The following is a 17,988-nucleotide window of genomic DNA, read 5'->3' as shown; positions in this document are numbered from 1 at the left end:
TGTGGATGAGGTACTCATGTCAGGCTCCTCATCTATAAAATAACGGAAACTACCTCAGAGGTCCCTGTGATGATATAATGAAGTCATGTCATACAGCCTTCCCACAGTGCCAACACAGAGCTTGCACCTGAGAACATTCCTATTGAATGAAGCTGGCATCCAGAGCGTGCTGGAACCTACTCTCTCCAGTCACAGCTGCCTTTCAAGGAGAGATCCTCGCAGCCGAGGAAGGGGCTGTGGAGGACTCACCTTTGACCCGGACCTGGCGATTGTTCCCAGGTTGGACACCAACTCTTCTTGTGTCATCCCGATGCCTGTGTCCTGAGGAGAGAGGCACACTAAGCACTGGCACCTGAGAAGCTGGGATGACAGCCCCTGGGTGCAAGTGGCATCAACTACACTTGCCAGGCAGGGCCCACAGGGTCATCAGAAAAGACTAATTCTAGTCCTATCAACCAGGCCTCACTAGAGGACAGACACACAGATCAAAGAGACAAAACAGAGTCCAGAAATAGAGAGGCACAGATAGTGTCACTTGATTTTTGACAAAGGTTCCAAGATAATTCAGTGAGGAAAGGAAAAACAAATGTGCTGAAACATCCAGAGAGCCTCATGCAATAAACAATCTCAACCTTGCCTTACACCAGACACAAAACTGAATTACACACCTAAATGTAAGAGCTAAGACTATAAAACTTTTAGAAGAAAATGTAGGAGAAAATCTTTATGACTTTGGAATAGACAGAAATTTCTTAGGTCACTAAAAGGACAAAGCATAAAAGAAAAAAGTGATAAACTGGACTTCATTAAAATTAAAAACTTCTGCTTTTCAAAAGGCACCACCAAGAAAATCAAAAGGCAAGCCACAGGGGCAGGCCTGGTGGCATAGTGGTTAAGTTTGCGCACTCCGCTTCAGTGGCCAGGGGTTCACAGGCTCAAATCCCGGGCGTAGACCTATGCACCACTGATCAAGCCATGTGTGGCGGCATCCCACACATAAAATAGAGGAAGATGGGCACAGATGTTAGCTCAGGGCTAATCTTCCTCACCAAAAAAAAAAAAAAAGCAAGCTACAGACTGGGAGAAAATATTTACAAAACATATATTTGATATAGGACTTATATCTAGAATATATAAAGAACTCTTAGAACTCAATAAAAAAACAAAGAACCTGATTAAAAATGGGTAAAAACTCTGGACATTTCACAAAGAAGATATATAAATGGCAAAAAAAAAAAAAAAAACACACGTGAAAAGATGTTCAATACCATTAATCATTAGGGAAATGCAAATTCAAACCACAACAAGATTCACTGCTCACCCACTACAATGGCTAAAATTAAAAAGATTGACAATAACAAGTGTTGCTAAGGATGTGCAGCAACTGGAATTCTCGTATGCTGCCAAAAGGAGTGCAAAATGGGACACCCACTTTGGAAAAGTTTGACAGTTTTCTTATAAAGTTAAATAGACACTCACCTTATGACCCAGCAATCCCACTCCTAGGTATTTATTCAAGAAAAACAAACACATACGTCCACACAAAGACTTTAATTCAAATGCTCACAGCAGCTTTATTCTGAACATCCCCAAACTGAAAACAATCCAAATGCTCATCAACTCATGAATGGATAAACAAATTGTGATACCTCCACCCAACAGAATTCTTTTCAGTGATAAAAAGGAACAAACTACAGATACACAGAGCACCACGGATGAATCTCAGAAGCATTATGTTAAGTGAAAGAAGTCAGACTCAGAAGACTATCAACCATGCAATTCTGTTCATATGAACTTCTAGAAAATACAAAACCATGATGACAGAAAACAGATCAGTGGTTGCTAGGGGCTGGTAAGGGGGGAGGGAACACTGGGGGTGATGACATCATGATAGTATAGGTGGTTACATGAATGTGCACATTGGTTAAAACTCATTGAAATTGTACACCTGAACTTGGTGAATTTTGTTGTATGTAAATCATACTTTAGTAAAGCTTATTAAAACAACAACAGCAACAAAGAAAGGCACACACACACCCAGACCAGAGAGAATGAATGAACAGAGAGCACAAGAGACACCCTATAGCAAAGTCTTGAGCAGTGAACCAGCTTACTTGGTAGAGGCAGGAAGCCCAAAGGAAAAATGCCCTCAGAGCCCACTGAGGCGCTTCTTCCTCTTCCACAGAGACGCACACCCCAAAATTCTACTCATGTCCCTGGGACGATAGGCCCTGAAGCAGTTGTCTCGGGAACATAATGTCTCTCGGGGCCGCTGCCTCATTAATCCCCTTTTGCCTTTCTAACTTTTTGACCTTAAAATTTTCAAAAGATTACAATAGCAACCAAAAGTACTGCTTTCTCTAAGGCAAGACTGTTAAACCAAACAGTGGGATGAGATTAAAAATAGTACCACAGGCGGTGGGCCTGGTGGTGTAGTGATTAAGTTTGTGCGCTCCGCTTTGGCAGCCTGGGGTTCACAGGTTCAGATCCCAGGCACAGACCTACTCACTGCTTATCAAGCCATGCTGTGGCAGGCGTCCCACATATAAAATAGAGGAAGATGGACACAGATGTTAGCCCAGGGCTAATCTTCCTCAGCAACAAGAGGATTGGCAACAGATGTTAGCTCAGGGCTAATCTTCCTCACCAAAAAAAAAAAAAAAAAAGGCACCACAGGACATTTAATAACATGGGGAATTATACGTAACAAAGGGAAAAGTACAGTTAAAAATAAGTTTAGATATGTACATAAATGCATAGACACCAAAAACCTAAATGGACATATGCTAAAATGTCAACAGTACGGGGCCGGCCCTGTGGTGTAGTGGTTAAGTTTGTATGCTCTGCTTTGGCAGCCTGGGTTCACAGGTTCAGGTCCTGGGCGTGGACCTACACCACTCATCAGCCATGCTGTGACGGTGATCCACATATAAAGTGGAGGAAGACTGGCACAGACGTTAGCTCAGGGCTAATCCTCCTCAAGCAAAAAAAGAGGAAGACTGGCAAAAGATGTTACCTCAGGGCCAACCTTCCTCAGGAAAAAAAATGTCAACAGTATCTTTGAATGATGGGGTGATTTTAAATTTTCTTCTTTTCTACTTACCTGTGTTTTCCAAATTTTCTATATTGAATCAGTGTTATTTTTACAGTAAATTACAACAAGAAAGAAAAAGAGTTACTGTAACAGTAAAGATGGTCAGCACATCACCTGGGGCCTAGAGACATAACAAAAAGGCAGGTCATTCTCCTCTGTCCCAGTGTGTGAAGAGGGCTGCTGCCTACAGGCCTTTCCCAGTCACCTCTGCGACTAGCGCTGGCACCAGCACAAGAGGCAAGGAGGCGTGCCACACGTCAGGACACTTAGGAGGAGGTACCTGGATCGTGATGGTGCCTTTCTCCGAGTCAGTCTGCAAGTGAATCTCCATTTCTGACAGCGTTTGGCCTTCAGACACCAGCTTGTGACGCAGTTTTTCCAAGGCATCGCTAGCGTTGGAGATTAGCTCCCGTATAAACACCTACAGGAATGGAAATAAGATGTTAACTGAAGGATCTATTTGGTTAGCAGCGTTTGCAGCAACTGTTAAAAGTCGGGGGGAAAGGGCCAGCCCCGTGGCGTAGCAGTTAAGTGCGCGCACTCCGCTACCGGCGGCCCGGGGTTCGGGTCCCGGGTGCGCACGGATGCACCGCTTGTCAGGCCATGCTGTGGCGGCGTCCCATATAAAGTAGAGGAAGATGGGCATGGATGTTAGCCTAGGGCCAGTCTTAGTCAGCAAAAAGAGGAGAATTGGCATGGACATTAGCTCAGGGCTGATCTTTCTCACAAAAAGAAAAAGAAGTGGGGGGGAAAGCGCCACAGAATATTCAGTTTTTTAACCACAAAGACTTTCTGCTTTATTCAAAGGTAGTCTCTCCAAGGCAGGTCACAAAATGATTAAAAGCGGATCGCTTCTCCCTGACACAGCTTTATGGAGTAGACTCCACTGCTCCTTCATGAAAATCAAGCCTGAACTTAAGTGTCAATCTGTAACTCAAACTTTAAGAACTCTCTGAGAGACCACTTCTTTCCCAACTCTTGCCCAGAGATGACAAAAGACCCCTCAAACATCTGTTTCTCCTACTCCATGAAGAAAGAGTCTCTGGCTTCCTTTAATCTAGTGGGGATTATCCAAGACCAGACCTACACGTTCAGAAGAAAATACGGCCACAGGCCCAATTACCAACCAGTGTCTGAAAAGCACTGTTACCTCAAAGAGACCTTCTGCTCACAGTGAGATGCAGCACACAGGTGAGGGGAAGGGGTGGGGTGATCTGACTCCAACAGAACAGAAGCTGGACGTCACAGGGACACCTAGTATGGTATTTAACAGCACAAGACCTGGAAATATTTCCTGAAAAGTCCCTTTAACTCTGGAATTTTGTGCTTTGCCCTTCTTCAAAATTCTTCTTTGCACTCTAGCAATAATGAGCACGGAAACGATGATGGCCTATTTGTACTCTACTTTTTCCATGGTCTGTCACCCCTAGATGAATTTTAATCTCCTCAAAAAGGTCCCTGGTAGCTTCTACCTGCTCTCCTCCACACAGGGCCAGGCGATCTTCCTCCTCCAGCCCCAGCGCCCCCACTAGACCCTGAGTGGTTATGCCAGGTGACGGGGCCAGGTGACAAGGTGAGTAAACATAGGGCCTCAAGAAATATATTGACAACAGCACAGAAATAGATCTCAGAGGGCCCCCATGCCAATACCTGGGGGACTTTTAAATTACAGCAAAATTCATTAATTCCCAGAGTCAATCTGGCTCAAAGAATCATCTGGATATATTTGTCCATGAAACCCAAACAAATTTTGGTAAAAATACTCTCGCTGGTAGCTAGGATTGGGACTTATCCAAACTTAATGCATTCTCACAGCTAATATACTATCTGGCATTTCCCCAGAATAGTATAAAAATAGTTTTGCCAAAAGAAACCTTGCTAATGCTGGGAGTGATTAACAGGTACCGCACCTCTTTTTCTGAGTACAAGGAACGGGCAACAATGTCCAGAAGCTTCTTTGTCTCAGCCTGGAATTCATGTTTGGAAACGGAACCTAGTAATGAATCAGAGACACACCAATAAAGTTTCATTTCTATTTTCGTGGAAGAATACACTATGTAACATTCAGAAGAATGTTTAAGGTAATGAGTTTTAAACATTTTCCAAGAGTGAACAAAAAAGAAAGAAAGAAACCAAGTCTCTGGGGCCCTCAGGCAGGAGGTCTCAGGGGCAGAACAAACCAAGCGGGTCCCCTCTCTCTCCACAGAAAGGGTGAAGGGGAACCTCCCCTACCTCCCACTGCTGAGGCCTGCACGTCTTGGGTCTGGGGTGCCTCGACGGACTGTGGAGGTTGGCAGGTCCCAAAGTGTCTGGTCGTGAGAACCGGGGCTTCAATAACCAGACCCTGGATTCTATTCTTCCAAACAGTGGTTTCCAAATTAATTACTCAGAAAGAAAAATAACAAGAAAACCTCACTTCTCTTCTTAACCTCAACACCAAAGGTTCTGTTGTCTCATTTGAAAGCCAGAAACAGACCCACTTCAGGACTGGCTCCGAAGACTGCTTCTCTGTAGTTCTTAGGAACGAAAGGACAACTTCACAAAGCAGTCCTGCAGTGCCAGGGCCAATACTGAGTTTACATCCCGCTCCATGATTATTAGCAGATGTGCCGTGAATCACCACTGAGAAGGTGCCCCGTAGCAAACTCTCGGGTGACCACCAGAGGGAGCATGAAACACCACAATGGAGGTCAGAAGTTCCTCGTGAAGACGGAAACGGAGGATGCATTGTTTTGGGGGACCCTCCCTCCAACCAAGACCTTCCTTCGTTTGAACCAAGTGGGTGGCTCTATCAATCACTGCTTCTACCTCAAAAACTGGCCCCCATGAGCCAGCAACGAGCTAAGATTTCCCAGACCCCAAAGTGGCTGAATACGGTACCCTCCACGGTCTCTGTGCTGCTAATGATGGAGTGCAGGGGCTCCTCCTCCCGGTCCTCAGCAGCTTGTGAGCTGAACAGCCGTCCAACGTGGAAGCTCGAAGCCAGGTTGAGTCTGGGGCTCCTGAACTGTGCAGGGCTCCTCCAAGGACACAGAACTGGTTTTCCTGAAAAGACAAACAAGCAGAAAGAACGAGAGTGAATAGGACATCAGAAACAGAATATCCTAATTTTTTCACTAACGGTCAGTCTCACAGACACCACCCTGGAATTCTCTAAGGCAGGCTGTTGCTCAAAAGACCCAGTGTTACCCAGAAGAAATCAGAAGTGACTGAACACTGTGCAGCAGGCTAATGTTTCAGCATGAAGTTTTGGTAACAAATCCTCACTAGATCAAATACCAAGAAAGTACGAGAACTCAGGGGCGGAGCTGTGGGAGGCAGGCAGGGGCTTCTGACACCACTTCCCATGTATGTTCCCTGGTAAGATCTTGCACAAACCCCCCAAACTCAAAACATGCCTCGATGCTCAAGCCCCTATAGGAGCCTGAATAACGCTAGACCAGCCTTCCTTACTGTGTAACTGTCATGAAAGACGGAGAAAAAATACCCTGTAAAAGGGATCCAAATTTTTAAACGTTAATATTCTGAAATAGTCTCATCATCATCTTTTTTTTTTTGGTGAGGAAGAGTCACCCTGAGCTAATATCTGTTGGCGATCTTGCTCTTTTTTTTTTTTTTTTGCTTGAGGAAGATCAGCCCTGAGCTAACATTCGTGCCAACCCTCCTCTGTTTCGTATGGGAGGTACCTCCACAGCATGGCTGATGAGCAGAGTAGGTCCACGTCTGGGACCCAAATCCGCAAACCTAGGCCAGCGAAGCAGAGTGCACAGAACTTTAGCCACTGGGCCACAGGGCCCGGCCCCTCCTCATCTTCTAAAGAATCTTTGTTGCTTCTTTTCTTTTCCTTTTTTGTCCAAAACTGTCAAAGTGTTTTTAAAAATTAGTGTATTTAAAAACTGAAAACCAGTGAATGATCTCTCTACCCTGTAACCAAGAAAGGGCCTCACACTGTCTCTCATGTTGGTTTTCTGTAACCTCCTCTCAGCACAGTGGACCGAGGAACCACTGCAAGGGCAGAAGGGAAACCTAACCATGTGACACTACTGTCCCCAGCCTGGTGTGATTGACAGATGCATCCTCTGCCTTCAGACGCTACAGAAACACATGCAGAAACCTCCACTCTAACCAGCAGGAAGCAATCCTTACTAGCAGGCCCTCAGGACAGCGCCACTCACCCGACTCCAAGATCACCAACCTGGGGACTGGTGTCGGTCAGTAGCTGCTTCATGCCTGATGCTTTCAAGGATACAGGTCAGACATGCAAGACACTCCGTGTGAAAGTCTAGACATTAATGAGCTGCACCTGCCTGTTAAGTATTACACATGTGGAACGGACAGAAAGGAATGATCTAGAATGTCCAGAAATAACTTGAAGGTTTTAAAAATCAACATATTGACTTCACATTCCTACAAGGTATAGAAAATTGCCATTTCTTTAAGCTTATTTCTGGATTTATAAATAAGATGATATTAGCCTTTACTTCTATGGAGAATATCTGAAAAACATCTACCCAATTCAGAAAATATTCAGTTTCCAAAAAGTCTAAATGTTTAATTCTCTGGACCTAATTGCACTGTTCACTTTATCCATACAACTAAAAACAAAAAAGCAAAACCTGGGATATTTCTTCTGGAATTCAATGACATTTGGTTAAGGGGTTTAACAAATAGTCTGCATCAGGCTAGGGGTGCTGAAGTCCCGTGCTCCCAGCCAGCCTCCCACCCCAGGCAGAGAGCGACCATGGGAGGGAACTTGACCAACAGACTGTGGGTGAGCTCCCACACTGCCTCCCCACCCAGGGAGAGCGCTCACAGACACATTCAGAGACATAAGCAGGTTCCCCACAAAAGTTGGGGACCCTCTGCTTTAAAGTACTGCTGGGCTTTAGGGAGGACACCAGTGAGACCGGAAAAAGGAGAGATGTTTGAGGGTGGTAACACCCGAGTTCAGCCTCAGGACGGATTAAGCTCTACGTGGAACATGATGACTCCAGATCATCATGGACTCATCGTACACTACTGACAGGAGTATAAGTGTTTGGCCACTAGATTTAGGAGCGATGAAGGAGTTCCTCCAGAATAGAGATGAGTAGAAAGCCCAGTAATCACAGATCGGCAGTGTTCTTGACCACGTCTCCATGCGAGCAGACTCCGCAAACATGGACAGCATTTAAGAAGTTCTCACATCTAATATTCCTCTTACCATGTTTCACTCAGCAACCACTCCCTACTCCCCAGCCACAGGAAAGGACAGGGGTGTGGTCTTTCAGAGTCCTCTTCCAGCAGTGACATGCAGGTAGCACTTACCATGGTCCCTGACCCACCTCCAGCCACGAGGGTCTCCCTCCACTCTTCTGTCGAGTCCCTTGTCCTCGTGCACCTTTGAGCTGGTCTCCTTGCTGCAGCGCTGTTTCCTCTGATCCGTCCTTTAAATTTCTACACATTAATCTTCCGACACCAATTCCATCTTGTTGTTTCCCCGATTTCAGAGGACTTACTCCTGAATACAACCTCATCAACTCTAAATGCTTCCTTTGGCTGGGACTCCTAGCCCTCCACCAAACAGCCCCCTAAATGTCCAGAATCATACTTCCTTTGGCCCCACCCCAGCAGGTTTGCTGACGCCCCTCAGGCCCCTCACACCCCCACCTGTATGGTCACAAACACTGGGGTGTCTCTGCCCCTCTCTCCCTACACCATCAAGCTCAATCTTGGCACAGAGGGAGCGCTTCGTAAGTTCCTGTTCACACGCCCCCAAAACATCAGATAACACATCACACCCTCAAGAAGAGATGCTGGTCTTCCTCACTGATGAATTTTATTTGGAGTAAAGTAGTCTTGATCCACTCCATTTGCACAAAAGCAGCAGAATGTACTGAAGTGATCGTCTGTCCTCACTTCCTGTCCCACCCTTGCTCTGCTGACAGAGTCCTTTCCTTGCCATCTGTCTTTTGAGCCCTCAGAAAAGAACAGGTTGCATCCCCTCATTGCTTCGCTCAGCTAGAAACCATCCCTACCCCAAAGAAAACCAGAAATCATGCGAATCGAAAAACTCAGAGGCTAACAGCTCTCAGTATTTTAAGACCCCCATAAACTACCTTTTCTAAACCTGCCCCCAGATGTGGGGCGCGGGGGGGGGGGCATCTGATTTATGGCCAGCATACTTTTTTATTTCCAGTCTTCCATGTATAAGTATTTTAATCAAGAACACATCTTATGTGGTATATATACACAATGGAATACTATTCAGCCATAAGAAACCATGAAATCCAGCCATTTGTGACAACATGGATGGACACTGAGGGTATTATGCAAAGTGAAATAAGTCAGAGGGAGAAGGTCAAATACCATATGATCTCACTCATTAAGTAGTAGATAATAACAACAACAAACAAACACATAGAGATTGGACTGGTGGTTACCAGAGGGGAAGGGGGGGGCGAAAGGGATAATTAGGCACACGTGTGTGGTGATGGACTGTAATTAGTATTTGGCCGGTAAACATGAGAACATGATGTAATCCATGCAGAAATAGAAATATAACGATGTACGCCTGAAATTCATACAATGTTATAAACCAGTTACCACAATAAACAAAAAAATAAATTAAAAAAAAAAAGAACACATCTTAGAGATCATTCCAAATTAGCACATACAGAGCTGCTTATTCTTTCTAACAAACTCATAATATTCCACTGTAATGGCTAAGTATTTAACTAGTGCTCAATTGATGGATGTTTAAACTGCTTCCAGTGCAGTTGTGCTGTTAAAAATAATGCCCCAAAGTGCTAAAGAGTTATCTACTGCATGATACCTTCATGAATAAAGACGGGGGGTACAGGAAAATATCCATGTTTCCACTCATTTGTGCAAAAGAAACACAGGAAGTATAAACCAGAAACTAATAAGATTGTGTATTCGTTTCCTAGGGCTACTATAACAAAGGACCACAAATGGGGTGGCTGCAAACAACAGAAATTTACTCTCTCACAGTTGTGAGGGCCAGAAGTCCAAAATCAAGGTGTTGGCAGGGCTGGTTCCTTCTGGAGGCTCTGAGGGAGTCTGTCCAAGCCTCCCTCCTGGCTTCTGGTGTTGCCAGCAATCCTTGGTGTTCCTTGGCTTGTAGCTGCCTCACTCCAATCTAGGCCTCTGTCATCACACCACCTTCTCTTCCGCGTGTGCGTCTCCTCTGTGTCCAAATTTCCCTCTTCTTTTAAGACACCAGTTATACTGGATTTGGGACTCACTCTAATCCAACATGACCTCATCTTAACTTATTACGTCTGCAAGGCTCTATTTCCAAATAAGTCACATTCACAGGTACCGGGAGATAGGACTCAGACCTATCTTTTCGGGGCACACAATTCAAACCATAAGAAATTGGTTGCCTACAAGGGGTGTGTGTTAGTTTCCTGGGGCTGTCATGGCCAAGTACCACAGACTGGGCTGCTTAAACAACAAAAATGTAGCATCTCACGGTTCTGGAGGCTAGAAGTCCAAGAACAAAGTGTCAGGAGGGCTAGTTCCTTTTGAGGCTGTGAGGGAGAATCTGTTCTATTCCTCTCTCCCAGCTTCTGCAGCCTCAGGTGTTCCTTGGCTTGTATACGACCGTTTTCTCCCTGTGTCTTCACGTCTTCCCTCTGTTCGGGTCTGTCTCTGTGTCCAAATTTCCCCTTTTATAAGGACCCAGTCATACTGGATTAGGGTCCACTCTAATGTCCTCACCTTAACTTGATCATCTGCAAAGACCCTATTTCCAAATAAGGTCATATCATGGGTGCTGTGGGTTAGGATTTCAACATCTTTCGGAGGACACAATTCAACCCGTAACAAGTGTGTGGGAACAGCGGAAATAATCAGGGCTTGGGAATGGGGTGGCAGAGTTGAGGGGAATGTGACATTTCTGAGTACACCTTTTTGCAAATCTGACTCTGAGAACCGTGGTAACATTTCACATACCCAAAAAGTAAATAATTAAGAGAAACCAGGGTGTGTCAGAAATGTAAAATGATGGGGCCGGCCCCGTGGCTTGGCGGTTGAGTGCGCGCGCTCTGCTGCTGGCGGCCCGGGTTCAGATCCCGGGCGCGCACCGACGCACCGCTTCTCTGGCCATGCTGAGACCGCGTCCCACGTACAGCAACTAGAAGGCTGTGCAACTATGACATACAACTATCTATCTACTGGGGCTTTGGGGGGGAAAAATTTTTTTTTTTTTTTTTTTTGTGAGGAGATCAGCCCTGAGCTAACATCCGCCAATCCTCCTCTTTTTTTTTTTTTTGCTGAGGAAGACGGCCCTGGGCTAACATCGGTGCCTATCTTCCTCCACTTTATATGGGACGCCGCCACAGCGTGGCTTACCAAGCAGTACTTCGGTGCGCGCCCGGGATCCGAACCAGCGAACCCCGGGCCGCCGCAGCGGAGCGCGCGCACTTAACCGCTTGCGCCACCGGGCCGGCCCCGAAAAAAATTTTTAAAAATTAAAAAAAAAAAGAAATGTAAAATGAAATACAAACAGCAACTAATGTGCATAACTGTATCACAAACAACACGAGCACCTGAAAGATGACAAGAACTAACCTAACTTCAGAAAACGGTCTTTTGACTGTATATTGTAAAGCTAACCTCCAAAAGAACTGCATACAATTATTGTAGCAGAATTGTGAGCAACTCTGACACCGCTTTATGTATACCTAAGATCAAGCAAGTAAGTACACTGTGAATCGTGAGTTAGGAGAAAGGAGTTACAAATAAGGAAAGTGGGAGGCAGGATGAACCCTCTGGTGCTGCACTGGAATCGGAGGCATCAGTGCGAACTAGAGATTTTTCAGATCTATACAGATCGAACGCAAAAACAAATATCGAGGCGTGAATATGTGTGCGTGAGTACACACTGTCCGCTGACAAGCCTAGAAGCAATGACACGGCAGGAGCACTGAGCACGCCTGGCACCAGGGAGGGTGACCATCCCGGAACTGTCCACTTGAAAGTCCCACGTTCCAGGGGACACCTTTGTCCTGGGCAAACTGGGGTGGGTGGTCCCCCTCCTTGGCACCTAGACCTTGGTTTCTAAACATCATTCTCCAATGAAAGGAACCAGGGCTGCTGGAGAAGTTACAAGATGAGCCTGGATTCCTTGTGGTGCCAGACAGCGATGACGGACTCAGAAAGGATGGGGGCACCAAGAGTACAGGCTCCAACCGGAAAGTGCTCCCAATGGTAAAATCCAGGACAATCTGAGCAATAAGATTGTATTGTAATTGCTGAGCAATTAACTATATTGTAATAATGACAGTAACAGACTGTAAACCAGTGAATAAAATAAGTATCTATTAGTCCCTACTTAAATAAATAATAAATAAGTGGGGAGAAAGAAGGACTTCTTCCTTACAGTAGAATTACAGTTTACAAATGTATAAAGAATGATGGAAATAGACAATCACCATCAGGCAAGCACAAAAATAATTGTGACAGGTATAAATCGTTGATGGACGTTTGAACGTCCACCAGAAACAGAATATTTGCATAATCTCAAAGTATCCCCTACAAGATACTTATTGATTTTAAAGAGAAAAAGAGTAGTTTACCATGGAGAAAGTGGCAGATACCCTTTAACTAAGTGACCACAGTCACCATCCTCAAGAATGAGACATGTCAACATCCTGCAACTCCTGGTGCAGTGAGAGGGCAGGGCCTCCTTCTGTTGTATTCTTGCCAAAAATGCATCTCAACCTAATCATAAGAAAACGTCAGACAAACTTTAATTAAAGGACATCATATAAAATAACTGGTCAGTACTCTTCAAAAGCTTCAAGGTCCTGAAAGACAAACACAGACTGAGGAGCCATCACTGAATGGAGGAGACACAACTGCGTGCAGTGTAGGGTCCTGGACCAGAAAAAGAACATCAATGGGAAACTGGCTAAACTCAAATAAGATTGGCAGAATACTTAACAGTACTGTATCAACGTTATTTCAGTTTTCAATAATTGTACCATAGGCCGGCCCCGTGGCTTGGCGGTTAAGTGCGCGCGCTCCGCTGCTGGCGGCCCGGGTTCGGATCTCGGGCGCACACTGGCACACCGCTTGTTCGGCCATGCTGAGGCCGCGTCCCACATACAGCAACTAGAAGGATGTGCAGCTATGACATACAACTATCTACTGGGGATTTGGGGGTGGGGGGGAAATTGTACCATGGTTATGTAAGATATTAATAGGAGGGGAAATCAGGTAAAGGGGAAGGGAACCTTGTGTACTATTTTTATAACATCTCTGTAAAGAACGAAATTATTTCAAAATAAAATGTTTCAAAGTAAAAAACAGTACTCTAAGGAATATTCTTGTTCTTAAGTCATTTCATTTACCCACGAGTATACATCCTAATGTACATCTAGAAGTGGAATCACCCAGTCCAAGGTTATGTCCAGTTTAAATTGTAGTTGATGCTGTCAAGTCACCCTCTAGAGAAACTGTGTCAGTTTACATTCCCATCAGCAACATAAGAGAGTGTGGATCACCCAACACTCCTGCCAAGACCAAGACAGTGCTGTTATGAAACTTTTGGATCTCTGCCTATTGATCAGGTAAAAATTTTACTGTAGTGTTCATTTATATTTATCTTATTATGAGCAAGATGGAGCATCTATCAATATTTTAAAATATTTTCTATTTCCCTTTTTGTTAATGGACTGTTGATATCCTCTGATCATTTTTCTACTACATTTTCCATCGTTTTCTCATGGATTTGTAAGAGCTCTTTATATGTTAAGGAAATTAGTCTCTTGTTTGTAAAGGCCTTCTTCACTCCAAGATTAAACACAATTTTCCCATGTTTTATTTTTCCTATTCCTTTTGTCTTTTCCCCACTTAATACTCAGAATACTTTTCAAAGGATTTAATATATTGTCTATGATGAGAGTAATCTAAGTCCTCACAGTCAGGAAAAGGGAAAAAATAAGCAATCCATATTTCCAACCAGGACTTTAAGACTTTCCATCATAATTCCAAGATTAATCAACAGCACTATTAAGAGTACATCTGATTTCAAGCTAACTGAACTTTCTATAAGGACTTTAAAAATAAACCAATAGTGCAATAAATCTGCCTGAACCAGATACAAACACACTATCTGCACAGTATCTGTCTTCATGTTTCCCCCTATACCCTATGGGAAAAACCACAAACCTCAGTGTCAGGCTACAATGTCGTAGTGTTAATCTATTTGGCGGTTTGGGGTCACACAAAATGGGAAGCACTGATAGTTTGAATCTGACACCACACACATACACACACACACACACCAGTGCTCACGCTCCTTCCTCTACCTGCAACCACATCCCTTCTTTCTACCTGAATGCTTCAGGACCCATCGTGAAGCCCTCTCTTCCATCAGGCCTCCCCGTTCCCCGCAGTTCACAATAATCTCTTCCTACGATGAATTCAGAGCATTTATATTCTATGCTGCTCATTTAAAACTGCTGTTATAAGCCAGCTTGTGGTATTTCTTCTACTATTAACTTTTGTTTAACGTATAACTTATCTCATCAAATTAGGGCAGGAACAGGCTAATATTTCTCAGTATTAAACTCTTTGAAGGCAAGAACATTCATATTTCTTGGTATGCCAAAGCATCTAGTGGGGCAGCAGCTCTTTTTACAATCATGAAACTTTGTATCAGCATAAACATGACTATGCTCAAGCTGCAGCATAGTGGTCAGCCAACGGATGGCATTAGCGGTCCTAACCAGGCCATTTTTGACTAGTAAGCAGGAATTAAAAATACCACTGCCTACAGGGGCCACCAAGTAAGGCAAATGTGTCAAAACACACTGGGTATGTTCTTTTGCTTTTTTTTTTAATCATCCATCTTTCCCATATATCAGCCATAGTTCTTACTATGGTTTTGCTTCATAATTGCATCTCAAGTTATGCACTTTAGATACAGGCACACTTACTGTTTTAAGCTGTGAGAAGTATGCTGATTATTCTCTGGAATTACATATCCCAATCAGACAATCTCCCATTTTACCAAGCGTGATACAGATGAGAAGTATTTCACTTCTCGTCTTAGCTCTACTACACAGAGGCCACTTTCTGTATGGCTGAGGTGAATCCTACCAACCAAACCTTCTGAGGATAACAACCACGAACTTTGGAACAACAACAAAAAGACTACCTGAAGGCTCTGGAGAATCAACAAAAGCAGACAGATTCCGGAGGAGAGTCAACACTGGGAAGAAGGGAACAGCACATAATGAAGGCAGGTTCAATGAAGCATGGCTACAACTCCAAAAGAAAACATATACAATGTGCACTTTTTCTGGCCTGAAGAACCAGAAGAGAGATTGGGGTAACCATAAAAAAGCTGAAAAGTAAGGGGGAATCTCATAAAGGAGAAAGCCAGAGAAAGAGAGCCTCAAATTCTGTGAATAAATTCTTCTAAGTTTCTAGCTAACCCCTTGAACCACGTATACGTGGGGCAAACTACAAGCAGCCCCGCTAAGGATAAAAGAATTTAACTGTTGCCTAAGAGAAAGTACTTGCAGTTGGGGTCCAACCAGGTTAACAGCCCACTTAAATACAACAACAACTCTTCAGAGGAATATAACAAAATCCAGAGACTCCACAAGACAACATTCACAACGTCCAAGATACAATCAAAAGTTACCTGGCGTAGAAAGAAACAGGAAAATGTGACCCCCGCTCAAGACAAATGTCAGTCAATGGAAACTGGTGCTAAGAAGATCCTGATGTTGGAATCAGAAAGCAAGGGTTGGGCTGGCCTTGTGGCTTAGAGGTTAAGTGCACGCGCTCCGCTAATGGCGGCCCGGGTTTGGATCCCGGGCGCGCACTGATGCACTGCTTCTCCAGCCATGCTGAGGCTGTGTCCCACATACAGCAACTAGAAGGATGTGCAACTATGATGTACAACTATCTACTGGGGCTTTGGGGGAAAAAAAAAAATTAAAAAAAAAAAAGAAAGCAAGGGTTTTAAAACAGCCATTATAACAATGCTATACGACATACAGTGAAATATGCTCAAGATGAAAGCAAAGACGGGAAATCTCAGGGACATAAACTATAATAGAAGAACCAAATGAAAATTGTAGATGCAAAAAATACAGTATTGAAATTTAAAAATTAACTGGAAGGCTTAATAACTAAATGGAGATACCAGAGGAAAGTCTATGAACTCGAAAACATGTCAACGGAAATTCAATGTGAAACAGAAAAAAAGGTTAAAAACAAACAAACATTGTCTCAGGTATATGTGAGACAATGAAAAAAGTTTAACATACATGTAATTGGAATCCTAGGAGAGGAAAAAGAGAATGGGGTAGGAAAAATGTGTGAAGAAATGACTGAAAATTTGCCCCAAAGTTGGTCACAGACATAATTTACAGATTCAAAAAGCTCAATAAACCACTAGCAGGATAATTTCAAAGAGAAATGTCTAGGCACAGCATAGTCAAACTGCTGAGGGCTGGCCCCATGGCGTAGCAGTTAAGTGCGCACGCTCTGCTGCTGGTGGCCTGGGTTCGGATCCCGGGTGCGCACCGTGTCAGGAAACGCTGTGGCAGCATCCCATATAAAGTGGAGGAAGACAGACACAGATGTTAGCCCAGGGCCAGTCTTCCTCAGCAAAAAGAGGAGGATTGACATGGATGTTAGCTCAGGACTGATCTTCCTCACAGGAAGAAAAAAAAAAAAAAGAGGATTGGCGACGGATGTTAGCTCAGGGCTAATCTTCCTCACAAAATAAATAAATAAATAAATAAGTGCTTATGTTAGAAAAGAAGTCTAAAATTAATGTCCTAAGGTTTCACCTTAGAAAAAAGAGGTACAAAGTCACACCAAATAAAGTAGAAGGGAGGAAAAAACAAAGAGCAGAAAACAATGAAATACAAAATGAACAAACAATAGAGAAAATTAACAAAGCCAAAGTTGATTCTTGAAAAAGATCAACCAAATTGATAAACCTCTAGTGAGACTGATCAAGAAGAAAAGAGAGAACACCAATTACCAACATCAGGAATGAAGGTGGAATTATCATTACAAATTCTACAGACTTTAAAAGGACAATAATGAAACATGAACAAATTTATGCCAAGAAATTTGACAAGTCAGATGAAAGGGACAAATTCCTTGAAAAAATGAAACTTATCCAAAGTGACAGAAGATGAGACAGAATTTCTGAATTGCTTTATATCTGATAAAGAAATTGAATTTGTTTCTAAAAATATTTCCACAAATAAAATTCTAGGCCCAGAATTTTTACTGGTCAATTCTACCAAACATATGAGGAAGAAATAACATCAATTTTACACAAACTCTTTCACAAAATAGAAAAAGAGGAAATATTTCCCTATAAGTTTTGAGGACATCATAACTCTAATATCAAAACCCAACAAAGATATTACACACACACAATAAAAATAATAGAGCAATATCCCTCATGAACACAGACACAGAAGTCCTTAATAAATATTAGCAAATCAAATCCAGCAATATGTAAAAATGACACTACACCATAACCAAGCAGGTTTATCTCAGGGATGCAAGATTGGTTTAGCACTAGACAATCAACCAATACAATGAACTCTACTATACCAAAAAATAACAGCAAAAGAAATGACACTAAAAGGCTCAGAATGAGGAGCAATTGAGAGTATGGGTACTACAGCAAACTGTAGAGGGCAGGCCCATCTGTAGGAGGCTGTAACTGCTCCTATATTCAAAGAGAGGGTTGCCATTGTGGAATGTAGGCTAAGACTCTCAGAACTTTGAATTTTTCAAAAGAAATAAGAAACTCGAATATTTATGTGAAATCTGACTTTAAATGTTTGCAACTAATTCTTTAAGATGTTTGGACCAATTTATTTATAGTCAGAATTAGC

The 17,988-nt window shown here is 43.3% G+C and overlaps 1 protein-coding gene across 1 annotated transcript in view; it reads right to left on the bottom strand.

The window, feature by feature from the left end:
- The window catches only part of TRAP1 (TNF receptor associated protein 1), a 58,240-nt gene that overhangs the window by 20,984 nt on the left and 19,268 nt on the right, over positions 1–17,988 (bottom strand). Inside the window, exons 2-5 of the mRNA XM_058570170.1 lie at positions 5,975–6,139; positions 5,005–5,087; positions 3,375–3,515; positions 250–321 (exon numbers count right to left, since the gene is read on the bottom strand). Coding sequence (XP_058426153.1) covers positions 250–321; positions 3,375–3,515; positions 5,005–5,087; positions 5,975–6,139 — 461 coding nt within the window. The remainder of the gene's footprint in view (positions 1–249; positions 322–3,374; positions 3,516–5,004; positions 5,088–5,974; positions 6,140–17,988) is intronic.

The sequence above is a fragment of the Diceros bicornis genome, chromosome 26 (assembly GCF_020826845.1).
Source record: "Diceros bicornis minor isolate mBicDic1 chromosome 26, mDicBic1.mat.cur, whole genome shotgun sequence".
NCBI lineage: Eukaryota > Metazoa > Chordata > Mammalia > Perissodactyla > Rhinocerotidae > Diceros > Diceros bicornis.
The sequence above is the reverse complement of the archived record's forward strand: the minus strand, read 5'-3'. Positions and strand labels throughout refer to the sequence as shown.